Source organism: Triplophysa rosa, linkage group LG6 (genome assembly GCF_024868665.1).
Source record: "Triplophysa rosa linkage group LG6, Trosa_1v2, whole genome shotgun sequence".
In the NCBI taxonomy this organism is placed as follows: domain Eukaryota; kingdom Metazoa; phylum Chordata; class Actinopteri; order Cypriniformes; family Nemacheilidae; genus Triplophysa; species Triplophysa rosa.
The window spans coordinates 11,890,438-11,907,041 of NC_079895.1; the positions used below are offsets into that span (position 1 = coordinate 11,890,438).

At 41.4% G+C, this 16,604-nt stretch overlaps 1 protein-coding gene across 1 annotated transcript in view; it reads left to right on the forward strand.

Annotated features, from left to right (window-relative positions):
* kcnh3 (potassium voltage-gated channel, subfamily H (eag-related), member 3) overlaps positions 1 to 16,604 on the forward strand; it is a 130,256-nt gene that overhangs the window by 103,178 nt on the left and 10,474 nt on the right. Inside the window, exons 9-11 of the mRNA XM_057335785.1 lie at positions 4,460 to 4,659; positions 5,829 to 6,078; positions 13,380 to 13,594. Coding sequence (XP_057191768.1) covers positions 4,460 to 4,659; positions 5,829 to 6,078; positions 13,380 to 13,594 — 665 coding nt within the window. The remainder of the gene's footprint in view (positions 1 to 4,459; positions 4,660 to 5,828; positions 6,079 to 13,379; positions 13,595 to 16,604) is intronic.

Genomic DNA, 16,604 nt, shown 5'->3' on the forward strand with positions numbered 1-16,604 from the left:
TGGTGTCCTACATAAATCACCAGGGAGTCCTCTCCTCAAGACGCCTTTTCTCCCTGGTACTTTGCCTCTTGGAATGGGCTCAGTGCAATCTGCGCTCTCTAAGGGCAACTCATGTGCCAGGCAGACTGAACCAGGGAGCAGATATGCTATCTCGGAGCAACGTCCCTTCAGAGGAATGGACGCTCCACCCCAAGTCGGTTCAGAAAATTTGGGAAGTCTTCGGCAAGGCAGAAATCGACCTTTTTGCCTCAAAAGACAACACTCATTGCCCAACCTATTTTTCGAAGGACAAGGATGCCTTGGCCCACAACTGGCCCAACCGGCTCCTCTATGCCTTCCCCTCGATCGCTCTCATACCACAGACGATCAGGAGGATCAGAGAACAGGCGCACAAGGTGCTGTTCGTAGCCCCACTCTGGAAGAACCAGCCCTGGGTTGCAGAACTGTCTCAGCTGCTCGTAGCAGCCCCGTGGCCTATTCCCCTGAGACAGGACCTCCTCTCTCAGGCAGGCAACACGATTTGGCACCCCCAGCCAGAGCTGTGGGCTCTGCACCTTTGGCCTCTCGACGGGAGCCTACGGTCCTCCCCAAGAGTGTCATGAACACAATATCACAGGCTAGAGCTCCGTCTACTAGACGACTCTATAACCTCAAGTGGTCTGTCTTCTCCACCTGGTGTACAACCCGCGGCGCAGACCCAGAATCCTGTGACATATCACTAATTCTATCCTTCCTGCAAGAGCTGTTGGATAAGGGCCGCTCCCCTTCCACGCTCAAGGTCTATGTGGCAGCAATTGCAGCTTCTCATGCCCCCATAGCGGGCCAAGGAGTGGGAAAGTATGACTTGGTCATTCGTTTCTTGAAGGGTTCCAGGCGGCTACGCCCTCCTCGCCCCCTCACCGTTCCCATATGGGATCTGCCCACGGTGTTGAGAGCTCTGAAGGGCCCTTCCTTCGAGCCTCTGCAGTCTGTGGACCTCCGTCCCTTAACGCTTAAAACCGCTCTGCTGCTAGCATTAGCATCGGTAAAACGTGTGGGCGATCTACAGGCGCTCTCTGTGAGCCCCTCCTGTCTTGAGTTTGGGCCTGACAACTCTAAGGTAGTCCTCAAACCTAGACATGGTTACGTACCTAAGGTGCTCTCTACTCCATTTAGAGCACAGGTAGTGACACTTTCTGCGCTCCCCTCCTCTGAGCAGGACCCGGAGCTGAATCTGCTCTGTCCAGTCAGAGCGCTTAAAATCTACATTGAGCGTTCTGCCCCATTCAGGCGGTCGGAACAGCTTTTTGTCTGCTTTGGCAACCGCACCAGAGGGTCTTCCGGTCACGAAGCATAGAATATCTAAATGGATAATTGAGGCTATCGCGCTGGCATACTCTTCCTTGGGCCTTCTATGCCGCACGGGAGTTAGAGCCCATTCTACTAGAGGTGTCGCCTCTTCCTGGGCATGGTCTAGCGGAGTCTCCATAGCGGATATTTGTGCGGCGGCCTGCTGGGCTTCGCCTTCCACATTTACCAGATTCTACAGTCTGGACGTTCCGGCCTTACAGGCCCGGGTCCTTTCTGCTTAAGACTACTGCTGGGCTGGGGTTGCCCTCAACCACACCAGCACCTAGCACACTACTGGGACGATTAACCGGATTAGGCCACCTATTAGCTTGGCTTTTCCGCCTTCCACAGGATTCCCTGCCCCATACCTATCCTCGAGCCACGGCTTCGGGATTATATGATGTTTTCGTTCCACTTGTAGCACGGCGGGATTATACTGGTTCCCCATAGCGTCCTGCTACGCAGTACGAGTGAAGTATCGATAGGGAACGTACTCGGTTACTAACGTAACCTCGGTTCCCTGAGATACGGGAACGAGTACTGCGTTCCTGGCCGTGCTTACAAGCTGCATATGGTTGTCGCTTCAGTTGAAGTAACCTGAGGACCCTACGGTGATGTGTCTGCTTATATAGCCATAAGCCCCGCCCATTTTGGCGGGCACCATCGCCATAGGTCCGTGCAGCTTCGCTGACATTGGCTCAAAGTTTTACTTTGAAAGCACCAATGGCCATGCAGTTTTCAATGCGTTATTGTAAAGCTTCAGTCATCGGAGAAAAAGGAGTTTTCCCCATAGCGTCCTGTTCCCGTATCTCAGGGAACCGAGGTTACGTTAGTAACCGAGTACGTTTTCAAACTTTTTGATGCCCAGGACATCCCAAAAAGATTAAGCTTTTGTGAAGACCACCTTTCTAAAATATAATTTTTAAAATCATTTTTATGTACAGTATAAATAATAGATCAATAGTAAATGTGACAAAGACATATTGTTTCTAAACTTAAATAGTTCGCTACACTTGTTAGATATATATAATCTAGAAGAGACATTTTCAATTCAAATGTATTGTACTGTAGGAAAAAAGGAACTACAGTGAGAAAAAACTTACTAGATAAGTACAAATATAAACAATTCTGGAAATTATGCATGTGTCAAAAAACACTAACAATAATAATGATCAGTAGACTTTTTACAATTTTTGCTTCATCTTATTTGCCTAAAATTTCTTGGGATACCCTGCAAACTTCAGGAGGATTCCTGGACCATCATTGAATACCTTAGTAGAAAAAAATATTGTATCATTTTAGTTAATAAGATATTTTGAAGCAAACAGTTCTAGGACACATTTCACTACCATTTTAATTGTTCCTACTATGGTAACAAACAGAACAAAAATGCTAAAGAACAACTTGGGGGGGGGGTAAATTCATGACAGAATTTTCATTTTTGGGTAGTATCCCTTTAAGACATTGTTGAGGTCTCTAGAGATGATAAACCATTCGTGTTGTCCTTTTTTGGGGGCAAAAATCTAAGAAGCATTTGCTCTTAAAGGTACAATTGAGGTACTACAGAGATGTTGTTGCTTTTCTTTCCTGCAGAAATCAGGTGGTTGAATCAACTTTCATTAGCTCTTTTTAATTTTTGTCACGAATGCGATGGGGAAGAACCCAAATGCAGGCATCAGCGGTGAAGGGTTTAACAAGAGGATTTATTTAATAAATAAAACACAAAACAAAAACCCACAATGAGGTAAATCAAGAAAACGGGATAACACAACTAGAACACAACAGAGCATTGACTAACTAAAACTGGACTACACAGGTATGGGAGGCAAATCCTGCCAAATTTAAATAAATAAATTAAACGATGAAAATGAAAACCAGATTAGCAATTTCATTATACACAACTGCGTGCACAATATGTGCCAAAATGAAAAATAAAATGAAATTATTTTATTTTCATTTTCACACTGACAATGCGTTGTCCCTGTGTCCCACATACTGTATTGTGCACGCAGTTGTGTATAATGAAATTGCTAATCTGGTTTTCATTTTCATAGTTTAATTTATTTATTTAAATTTGGCAGGATTTGCCTCCCATACCCATACACAGGAACACACTCGACATAAACAATACTAATCAACAAACTATAACAGACTTAACTTTGAATTGACTCGACTCTGTAACTCACAGGGCAAAATGACACAACGTCAAAAACGGGGTACAAGCAAAACGAACGAGTACAGGACAGCAAACACGAGGGCATTAAATAGGGAGACAAACAAAGGATAATTAACAAGGGAACAGGTGTAGGGGATGAAACACTGAGGGAAAGCTGAACGAGAGAACGAGGGGGCGGGGCCAATGACCAGACCAGAGAGAGAGCATGGCAGGTCAAAACAAACAATGTCATGTCTCTCTCTACACTAAACACAAGGGATCTGTCACGATCCTGCCACTAGACCGGAAAATCATGAACAAGGAGGCAGGACCATGACAAATTTTGTTGGCTTATTAGAACCCGTTTTCATACATTTCAGCGCACCCCTCATTCAAGCACAGTCACACAACTCAGGTGCAGGCACTTTAAAAGAGCCCTGATCTTGAACAGAAGAGAGCCATGCAATTTCCTCAACAATTTATGCCTCAGACTTTAATTAGCACCCGGAGTGCTCTCCAATCCTTTTTGATTGTAGGACTTCAGCAAAGAAACTAACAAAACTTATAAAATTCAAACAAAAAATAAAATACAAATAATATTAATTAAATGAAATACAGTGTATTGATTACATATTGATGTGTTGCTTTATTTGCGGTTAATGAAAGCATTCTGTGGATTTGAATTCAATTCTAAATGGCACAGTCATGTGACACTTACTAACACAGCATGAGCTGGGACTCGTTAAGTGAGTGTCACATGGTAGATGCTGTAGGTACTGTAGGTACAGTGGTATTATCTATAGTAACTTTGTCTGTGTACATTGTTAACCATTTAGCATTATAAATAAAAGTACTATGGTTTCATGTTGGGGTATTATCACTGTAAGCTACAGTATTTTTAAAGATTACTGTCAACAGTGTTTATTAACATGTGGTGATATCTACTTGACTGAAATGTTGCGTGTCTCTCTGCAGCACTCATGCACGCCGCGGTGTTTGGTAACGTGACGGCCATCATTCAGCGCATGTACTCGCGCCGCTCGCTCTATCACACCCGCACCAAAGACCTGAAAGACTTCATCCGCGTGCACCGTCTGCCCAAGGCCCTGGCGCAGCGCATGCTCGAGTGTTTTCAGACAACATGGTCTGTCAACAATGGCATCGATGTCAGTGAGGTACGACTTTAACCCCTTCTTCTGCATTCAGTTAGTTGTATAGAGATATTTAAACACCTTATTGAGATAGACTTATTGGAAGCCTTACAGGAAGTATAACAAATTCTTATAATAACTGTATTTTACTGTCTGGAATGTCCACTCATTTCCTGCTTATATTTTATTTTATTTTTTTAAGTTTCTGCACATTCAAATATTGCGTGCATTTTTCTTCTCAATGCAAGAGTTTTAATTAAAATAGTTAATAGGGTCTTTTTGTAATATTGGGTTTTTTAGTATAATACCTCCACTGTGGTTTGATGCATTTTTTATAGATTTTCATAATCCCTCATGTCTTTGATCATTTCATTTAGTTTTTTCCACCCGCCTCTCATTCACACAGTCTCATTTTTATCTTTGCTCTGCTCACAAACAGTCTGGTTCCATCTTTCTCTCACAATGTATCTAATGAGGCTGATTCACAAAACAACTCATTACATAACATCTCTCTCTCTCTCTGCTTTGATATCCAATACTCTGCATGATCTCTTATAAAAGTTCAAATATTAGAGTGTACTAGTCAGTTTGTTTGCTTCAGTTGTTTCTTTGATGACAAAGTGTATATCAAAATGAGAATAAAAATCTGGAATATTCAGAATCTTTGACTTACTTAACCCTTATGAGCAACGGTGATGTTTCAGCAAAGATCACCAATATTTTGCACACTAATGAATTAATTCTCAAAATGTGTTTTTTGTTTATGCAATTAACTAACTTACCTTCTTGAAATAGAATTATGGGATACGCATTTCCTTTTGTCTATTTAGTAAAATAATGGTTTCAGTGTTTAAGGTGATATAAGATGTTTTTCTCTAGCTCTTTAGAAAACCATATTTGTACTTTAAAGAACCAAAAATGAAGGAACATTTCAAAATTACCATATAGCCGTCCAAAGACCCTTATCCAGCTAAAACTATAGGTCTTCACTGAAAAAAATTATATTAAAGTTACTGTTTTCCATTCAAACAAGAATAGTCCAAAACCACTTAAATAAATAAGAAAAGGAAGAAATGAAATAAAACAATAGACAACGAATTATTAAATGGATGATGCTATGGAAAATGTATTTGAATAGTGGGAATGAACAAACAAAAAAACTATAGAAAGCAATCTCTCTTTCCTTTTTCCAGCTGCTGAAGGACTTCCCAGATGAACTGCGGGCTGACATTGCCATGCACTTGAATAAAGAACTCCTGCAGCTGCCTCTATTTGAGTCGGCCAGTCGCGGGTGTCTGCGCTCCCTCTCACTTATAATCAAAACCTCCTTCTGTGCTCCGGGAGAGTTCCTCATTCGCCAGGGCGATGCTCTACAGGCTATCTATTTCGTCTGCTCGGGCTCCATGGAAGTGCTGAAGGACAACACTGTGCTGGCTATACTGGGTGAGTTTACACCCACATACTGTTTATTCACACAGTGATGGTCTTTTATACTGGAACTAACTATACATTGAAGGTGAATTTTTTTTTACCGCTGCTGGCACCAGACAGAAGTGCAAAAACTCGTCCCATCTGCCATCGGGGCAGCTCAAACAAACAGATTGCAAATCCATTTGGTGTCACTAATTGTGCATAAATTATACGCTTTTATCTTTATTAGGATAATGAGATTTATCCTCGTAAAAGTGCAGAAGGTAAACAGGTACTGTAATGTATTGGATGTTAATTGTGACTAGCAAATAAAAAATGCATTATGTATTTAGGATCATACTATGGTCATCTGTAAAACTATTGTACAAATATATTTCCACTTGTCCGTCATGCTCTCTTATTCAGAAGCAACTATATTATAATTTCACAGCAATTTAAAAGGCCATTTCTAATTCCTCCTACCTGTCACTATTCATTGTGCTTTCCGGTTGAGATCGAGACACACACCATCCATTAATATCATTTGGAACATTTTTAAATTAAAACAATTAATGGCTCTTTCATAGCACCGTCTCACACAGACATTCTCACTTTGCTCAGCAAATCTAATCCACCCACTACCTTTATGTCTTATTGTTTTGAGAAAGGAATCCCATATAAATTTCAAGTCCATTGAGCCCCTCCCCAATTCTCTCTTCCGTTCACTCGCTCTTTTACGCACGCACAATCGGCTCATTGGTTTCATTTTCTCATTAATCAGCTTCCTTTATTCTGCATAATAATGGCATATATTATCTTTGAGATAATATTGTTGAAGATTAAACTGTGGCTTCTCTAGTGCGCATTCCAATACAATTTCTGATGTGCTGAAACATGCCAACATCTGTACAAGCTACACTCCAAAACCTATTCACTACCTAGGCGGCTTTTAAAGGGGTCATATAACACGGCTGAAACGAATATTATTGTTTGTTTTAAATGTAATGCAATGTGTATACACGATTTAAGGTTCAAAAACGCTGTATTTTCATATGTATAATGTAACGCCTCTTACCAAATTTGGAACATTAGGTTCCAACGCAATTGTGCTGACAGGTACGCCCATCTTACTTGCGTACACATTTGGGCGGTCTTAGTCAAATCATACCACGAACTGACGTAGATTCGTGGGGGTGTGGTTACACACATTTCAGGCAGGTCTGGGTGAGCATTCGCTTTTAGATAGAATGCATCTTTTGTTCCGACACATAAAAAAACGTATTCGCGCCATATGACCCCTTTAAGTCAGCATCTAAACTGAAATGAAATCTGATGCATATACAGTAGAAATGTTTCTTTTTTTATATTTGAGTCAAAGTATAAAGTGAGAGATATTTGCTTGCCAAATCTGGTAAATTTTGCCAAATGTGTGAATAAGATGCACTGCAGTAGGAAAGGTCAGTTGTTTTTTATGGTATTGTAGTGGTTAATGAGCTGGGCAAGCATCCCGGATGAGAAACCCAGTCAAATGGATTCATGAAGATTCATGATTTTATGGCCTATGAGCTCTTGAGCGAGACACTTAACCTTCATGTTGCTTTGAGGGAGTCTGCGCCCGCAATTCTTTTGCTAAGACACTTTGGATAACAGGCATCTGCTCAATAACAAATAACAATAAAAAATTTACTGCAGCGTAAATGAGACGTCTTTCCTCTGTGAATCACATGGTCAACAATAGTTGTGATGTCTGCTGGGCTGGCTGAACAACATTGAATCTGTTATCTGTTAAGCAGATATGTAAGAAGATTAAACAGTTTGCCTATATGGGGTAAGTCGTCACACTGGCAATTGAATAGCATTTTAGCTAAATTTAGCAAAAAGATAAAGTTGTAAATTAATATTATTGTAACTGTTGAATTAAAACCCATATGGTAGCTTGCCCCAAAATTGCCAACCTGTTCTGTCCTGACATTTAAAAATGATATACAGTATAAAAGAACAGAATTTAATCTTTCTTTTAAAATCTATCTACATTATAGACAGTTTCAAAGCAATAACATAAATAAATATTACTGCACATGCACGATTTTGTGGCCCAAACTGAACTTCCGGTACACGCGCGTAAATAATAGTCTCTGCAGATTATTTCTGCAAACAAGCAAAATAAATAACAAATCACATTAGCTAGTTAAAAGTATGTCAAGCTAGTATTATTTTGGGTTACCAGTAGAGAAACCGTTACTTAACGTAACTTAAATGCCACAAAGTTACACGACCCATTCAACAAATTGTTTATTTAATTAAATTAATATACAATAAAATTAAAAATGTAATTTACAATGTCATGCAGCTCTAATCGGTTTACTTTAAAGTCAATGAATAAAAACAGAAAGAGACAATCAAATAAATACATGGTAACCACAAAAATGGAAGCAGATTTAACAACCATAATTGAAAAAGTTTGTAGTTTGAACTGCAAATCTTAGTCATGAAAGCTGCTGTTTGTGGGTCATTTAAAAATACTCCTCACCTTTCTGCTTCATCTGAAAGTAGTTTCATGTGTAAAAATAGCACTATACAAAGGCCTGGAATCTTCTAGAGGCAGATAACAGCAGGTAAAACTGCCTTGGGCCAGTAACAGTAGGGTGCCATCATTTTGAGAAGTTGGTGAACGTTCAAATAATGTTTTCTTATATGCTGCTTGGGTAAGAAATCATCTTCTATAGTCATCTACCTAATTGTAATAGCAGAAATACATTTTTCCTAGCAGTTCTGTTTTTTCTTACCCTCATATTTCCTCTCCAAATCACACAATGAGTGAACATAATGATCATTTATGGGTAACTACTCCTTTATTTGTCATTATTTATTATGGCTCACATTTCATCCAGGTAACATTATGTTGCATACGTTTTAAATTCAACTATATTCTTATCTGTGGCATTCATTTTGCATAACATGAGATACAAATGCCACAATGTTTGTAATTTGTAACTGCATCACATATGAACTTAATCATGGGGATTTATGTATACACATGCACAGGCAAGAAAGAATTACGACACAATCCATATGTAATGTCACGCAACAGACCATATGGATCAATGTAATGAAAAAACTTCATCCTGTTTGTGATATATTATTACTTTAATGATGTCTCAGAGATCGCCTATATGCCTTTGAAAGTTCAATAAATAATCAGTGGATTATCACAAAAACATTCTTTCTGTGGACTTTCTATGCTTTTGCTTTTACACTTCCTTTGTGGTCTTTCAGTTCGTGTCACCCGGGACCCCTTCACCTAAAGCCTTTTCATTCTGTTAGTGCCTCACCTTGCCTCTTAGAAAACTGGACTATTAAAGTTTTACTGTTTTTTACTCCTTTCATGAAAATGGACCAGCTGCAGCCCAATTCTGCCTCCATAGACATTGACAGTACCATTGTACTTTGTCCAAAAACATGGTCATATTTTTTTTTGTACTGTTTTAATGAGAAAAATCGCAGTTATTGTAAGTCTTTCAGCATGTTCACATTCATGTGCATTTTGTATTTTTTGGTGCATTTTCCCATAGCTGTTACATATAAATGCTTCCTGATATATACAAATATAAAACCGCTTTATCACCAGTAATTTACATTGGACCTAATATTTCTTTTTTGTCATACCAGAGGTCACGTTTTCATTCAGTTGTTCACACATTTCAGTCATAAATAAACAATTGGCCGTATCTGAACCCCCTCTTGTACAGTGCCTACAGTTAAGCTGCATATAAAGGCTCTCAAAAGGTCACAGTAAACGATGAGCCAGAGCTCTCACCAAGCTAAAGGTTCCTGTGTGTGCGTCTCTTTATCTCCAAACGCCCGGACCCTATTGCTCTGATCAAATCAAATGTTGATGTGCCGGTAGGCCACATCCACTTCGCTCTCTCACTTAATAATTGATGGTTAATGCATTATTAAACTGCTTTGACTATTAATACAGGCTGACAGTTGAAGGCAAGAGCCATAGATCTCCACACACGGACAGAAAATAATGTGGACTGGGAGGGATTGAATTAAGGAATGGGAACAGGAACAAGAACAAGAACATAAAGTCTGGGGGGAATAAACACATCAATACAGACTCAGAAATACAAGCACACTCTTTAGAACTCTGTTCTGAACCTAGTAAGCGGTCTGATAGCATTATAGATGCACATGCAAAGTGATGACATTTCCAATATTTGCAGCAATAAGTTTTATTGCTGGGGATGAACCTAGCCATTGGGTTATAAATTCACCAATGCTCGGTTGTGTCAACCCATTGTTGGGTCAAATATAAACCATTTTATGGATTAATTGAACCCAATGACTGTCACATTTTGACCCAATGCCACGTTGAAAATAACCCAGAATTTTTCAGAGATGTATACTAGATGGAAAAGGAATCCCAGAATTCATTGCTACACTCTAGAAAATGCTGGGTTATTTTCAACCAAAAATTGGGTCAAAAAGAGATGAACAAAGCCAATTTTAATTTTAATTTGACCCACTGCCGGGTTGAAAACAACTCAGCACTTTTTCCAGAGATGTATACTATATAGAAAAGAAATCCCAGAATTCATTGCTACACTATGCTGGGTTATTTTCAACAAGAGTCAAAAAGAGATGAAGCCAGCTGTTGGATTCAATTTGGAACCATCAATGGGTTAAAACAACCAAGCATTTTGAGTTGAAACCCAGCACAGGTTCATTTACACCCCACCATTTGGGTTCGTCCCTTTTTGATCCCTTGCAGGGTTAAAAATAACCCAGCATTTTTTAGAGTGTATGAGCTCAGTCAAGAAAAATGCTATTTATTTATGCTATTTATTATTCGGTTTCATTACATACAGAAAACTATTGGAAAAAAACAGTTCAATCTAATTAAACATTGACTGTTTAATTCAATATCCAATATCAGTGAATGAATACACTTACACACATTTAGGCATACACCTGCTTACCTTCGTTCCCATGCACATCCACCCACTGTCAGCAAGAGACTGTTTTGGTTCAGTGTTTGGAGGATTTGCTTCTGATGTTGCAAACACACACCTGCACACATGCTAAGTAATGGCACTTTCCTGCTGCGTTATTGATCTGACAGCTTGACCCAAGAGTCCACAGGGGGCTCCTGAGAACGAGAAGAGAGAGAATGAGAGCAAGAAGCAGATTACCAGAGAGACACCAAATAGAGAATGACTGATACAAAATGAAAGCATGAAATGAAACCGAATAATTAGTCAAGACAGACGCGATAAACACTTAGTCTCCGAAGAAGACATAAATAAACACACATGCGCGCACGGACGTCTCCGAGCAGTGGAAGTGATTGTCTTAATTAAAGCTGTGATATGAAATGGCTTCCTCCACCTAGACTCGTGTCTGTAGTGGCCTCAAACCTCACAATGAGATTACATGAGTTATTGCATCAGAGCTACTGTCTGCCGAAGCAGTGAGGAGAATAAGAGAGCAAGAATGAGCGACAGAGAGGAGATAGCAGATAAGGAAAAAAGGAAAGGAAAGAGGCACAGAAGAGAAAAGAGACAATTTGTCTGAAAATATTAGAATCTGTAATTTAAAAAAAGCAAATGAGGTGGTGAACTCGAACACAACAGCAAAATAAAAAAGCAATGCTATTTGGCCCTCAAAGAGATTACGGTTGGCTGCTCACTGAAAGTTGACAATCCGACAGATCACCACCCCCGCTCTGATGCAACTACAGTCTGAAGATCGCTCATGAATTCTCCAGCTATGTATTATTATCACATGCCTGCCCAGTGGAGATTGTCCTTTCTGTTTGATGGACAGAAAAAAATACACATCTATTTTATGCTCTTAAAGGAGCAATGTGGAGATTTTAGCTGCATCTAGCAGCGAGGTTGCGAATTGCTACCAACGGCTCCCTCCTCCCTTTCGAAGCACTACGGTGGCTGCACAGGACAAAGATTTAGGCGCGTTTTCACTTCTTTGCCGGAGGAGATAACATATTTACAAAATGCACTCTGTAGAGCAGTTTGTCCGTTTAGTTACTGTAGAAACAACATGGCAAATTTCATGTAACGGGACCCTCGGTGTATGTAGATAGAAATAGCTCATTCTAAGGTAATAAAAACATAACACTTTATTATGTAATGTCTTTATACACCTCTGAAGACATAGCTATGTAAATTACATTTTTTAATGTCAATACAGCCTCCAAGAATTGCACACTGGACCTTTAAAAGCCTTTGAAAAAAAACAGTCACTTGTGGAAAAAATATAGAATTTTGTAATCAATACACAGCTATTTTAAGCGGATATCAATAGGGAAAAATGCTTTTGGCACACAAAGGGGCTCAGCAGACTCCTGGCCCCCTGGATGCCAGAAAAACAAAGCTCAGAGAACAGTGAAGAACAAGGTGAGAAGTGTGATTGTGATCTATTTGATCTTAACAAGATATATAAAACTGGAAACACAATGAAAAACACGCACACGCACACACTATCACTCTCCCTGCACATGCAATCTGACCACACGTGGCAACTTGATGTACTTGATGAAGGATGTGCATATGGTCCACCAACTATCTGTCTTCACCCTCTTCATCTCTCTCCCAGTGCTGCTGAACTCAGTTGACTCCAGTGTGTGCCAACCAGTTTGATTTCCCAGAATGCACTACTCTGACAAACTCACTTAAAGAATCTGTCACTGCTTTCAGAGTCCCTTTGCAGCAAACCAGGGCATATTTTTAGCCTTTTATGCAGTCTTGTCTGCCCATCCCAAGTTTCATTTTAAACTCTTTTTGAACCCAGAGCAGAAACTTTTTGGTGTATGTTTAGTGTATATAAATTATTAACTGTATGTTATTTGTTGGATATTAGATCTGTTTGTTTGCTTGTCTAAACACATTTAAAATGTATGTACTTCATGAATACTGCATGTGATAATGGATGTGTAGAACAAATCAAAATCTCAAAATGTACCTGTGACAACTGCAAAGCAAAAATATGGTGTTACTGCAGATATTATTTTGTCTGTTTTAAGCGTAATCAGTGACTACACTAAATCACATGCTTCAAGTAAACACAAACACATTGTAAACAGAATTTCAATAGTTTCTAAAAGGAAAAAAACTGTAATATTAACAGTTTCCAACATTTGCCTAATAAAAGCAATTTAATCATTATGAAAAAGGCTAAATATTTCCCAAATTGATGTTGAAATTTTTTTTATATACCTAAAATTATTTCCAAATTTCAGAATGTCAATACGTGTGTTAGCTAAAATTATAATTAAACTAGCTTTGGCTTTACATGTATTTCTAATGCAGGAAAGGGCGACCTGATTGGATCAGACTCGCTGACAAAGGAGCAGGTGATAAAGACCAACGCAAACGTGAAAGCACTGACATACTGTGACCTGCAGTACATCAGCCTGAAGGGGCTCCGTGAGGTGCTGCGTCTCTATCCTGAATATGCCCAGAAATTTGTCAGCGAAATTCAGCATGACCTCACCTACAACCTGCGGGAAGGCAGTGGCGCTGACGTGAGTGACACTTCATGTGCATGCATTCAGGACAATGGATGGCAACCCCAGACAATTACATGTGTAGGTTATATGTGGGTAGTTGACAAATATACTGTTGTGTCATATGGTGTGACATAGCGAAAACAATTGAAAACAGACTGTTAATAATATATTATTACGCGGCTCGTTGGAATGCTTGATTCTGATTGGCCAGTCGCGACATTTGCAGTTTCGTTATTCCCAGACAACAACCTCTCAAAACTAATAACACACGGTAACCTAGACGCAAATCATTTTTTGATTTTTTTTGTCAAATTAAATATAAATATGTCTTTTAATAACACATGTGACATTGTATTTACAAACTATTAAACCAAATTGCCTGTTCGTGACATTTGAACGTCGTTTCTTACCTTAAAACTGAAAGTAAACGGCTTGTCCTCACGGAAGGTCAACTGTCAGGGTCGTATGGCTGAAGAACCCAGATGCAGGCAGGCAGTGACGGGGTTAACAAAACAAGACTTTATTCCAAAACAACGGAGACAAAACAAAAACCCTCGATGGGGGACAAACACAATAACCAAAAATGCTTTTCAAAAAAGACAAAGAAAAACGTCCCACTATGGGGCAAAACAGAAACTAAGGCTAAAGAATAAACCAAACTTACAGACAAGGCAAGAACTCGGGGAACAGGTAGACAAAGCGCACGAAACACAGCACAAGGTACAGGGTTTCACATACACAGTACAACGTAATCCACGAGCAACAAGACAATGACACATGAGGACTATTTAAAGGGAAGACAAACGAAGGATAACGACACAGGGCAGGTGTGGGTAATGAAACACTCAGGGAAAGTTAACGAGGAAACGAGATGGCGGGAACAGAGACACGGACCGGAGAGAAGAGAGTATGGAAAGCCGAAAGGTCAACAATCTCTCTCTCTCCACATAAAACCTAAGGCTTTGTCATGACTCTGCTACAAGACCAAGAATAGACATGACATGATGAAGCAGAGTCATGACAGTCAACATTCGGTAAAACGGAGCTAATAAAATATTTAAAATTCACATTTCATGTCCAGTTTTTTTTCTCATTTGGCAAATAGCCATTTAATAAGTGGGATAATGTACAAGCAGCCGGCTGTTTTCGCGAAATAACTTATTTCTGCAATAACAACCGGCCGCCTGTACATTATCCCTTACTTATATTATTTATATTTAGCCTGTAATATAAAATAAGAGAGATTTGTCTTAGATATCCTACACAAACAAAGCTGTAAAAGGACCATTTTACGGCTGTATGGTTCCACACAGAAGCTTAAACATTCGCAGAACCTTTCTTTTGCACAAAACGCTCTTTAGACTGTAACAAAGTAAGAAAAATGTTGTTTTTTAGAACCTTCGAGTCAATGTTTCTTTGGCATTGCTTTGAGGAACCTTTTGTAGCATCTTCTTTTAAGAACATTTCTTAATAGATATAAAAATCCTTAACATATAATACGAATATAGAACTTTGGCAGACATAAGAACTCAGATAAATCGGTCTTGAAGGAATCTGACTAACTACACTAGACAAGACTAAAGACAACACTTGACAAAATAACTAGACTAGACTAGACTAAACATAGGAACTCCACACGAATCAAAATGAACCAGCACAAGACAGAAAACACAGGGGAATTAAATAAGGGATCAAACCAAAAGGGAACAGGTGCAGGGCATGAAACAATTAACAAGCAATAATGAGGAGACGAGAGGGCGAGAACAAAGACAAGACCTGAGAGAGTGCATGGTACGTCATAACAACAATATCATGTCTCTCTCACACTAAACATGAGGCTCTGTCATGATCCTGCCAATAGACCAAGAAAGACATGACATGATGAGGCAGAATCATGACAGAAGCCCCCCCCTTAAGGAGCGACATCCTGGCGCTCCTCAAGTTGACAAATAAGACGAGACAGACTGTGACACAGACAAAAAACAGGGAAACATGATAAATAACAACAATGGAACACAAGATTCCAAGGGGGGAGTCCAAATAAAGGCGAGGCTGGGGAACAAAAACAATGATGCCGGCTGCACCGGACTGGAATGCCGGCTGCACCGGAACTGGATGCCGGCGGATACGGACTGGATGCCGGCGGACACGGACTGGATGCCGGCTGCACCGGACTGGAGAGCCGACTACACCGGACTGGAGAGCCGACTGCACCGGACTGGAGAGCCGACTGCACCGGACTGGAGAGCCGACTGGAACGGACTGGAAGCCGGCGCTGCGGCCGGACCAGGACTGGATGCCGGCACTGCGGCCGGACCCGGAGTGGATGCCGGCGCTGCGGCCGGACCTGGACTGGATGCCGGCGCTGTGGCCGGACCTGAACTGGATGCCGGTGCTGCTAGACCAGACTGGGACTGGATGCCGGCGCTGCGGCCGGACCCGAACTGGATGCCGGCGCTGCTGGACCGGACCAGGACTGGATGCCGGCGCTGCGGCCGGACCCGGAGTGGATGCCGGCGCTGCGGCCGGACCTGGACTGGATGCCGGCGCTGTGGCCGGACCTGAACTGGATGCCGGTGCTGCTAGACCAGACTGGGACTGGATGCTGGCGCTGCGGCCGGACCCGAACTGGATGCCGGCGCTGCTGGACCGGACCAGGACTGGATGCCGGCGCTGCGGCCGGACCCGAACTGGATGCCGGCGCTGCTGGACCGGACCGGGACTGGATGCCGGCGCTGCAGCCGGACCCGGACTGGATGCCGGCGCTGCGGCTGGACCCGGACTGGATGCCGGTGCTGCGGCTGGACCTGGACTGGATGCCGGCGCTGCGGCTGGACCTGGACTGGGACTGGATGCCGGCGCTGCGGCCGGACCTGGACTGGATGCCGGTGCTGCACCGGGACTGGACTGCCGGCTGGAGTGCCGGCAGGGATATGCGGTGGGAACAGGTCTCGACCCTGGAATGGAGCCCGGAGGCCTCGACCCTGGAGGGGAACCCGGTGGCATCGGCCCTCCCGCTGCGATC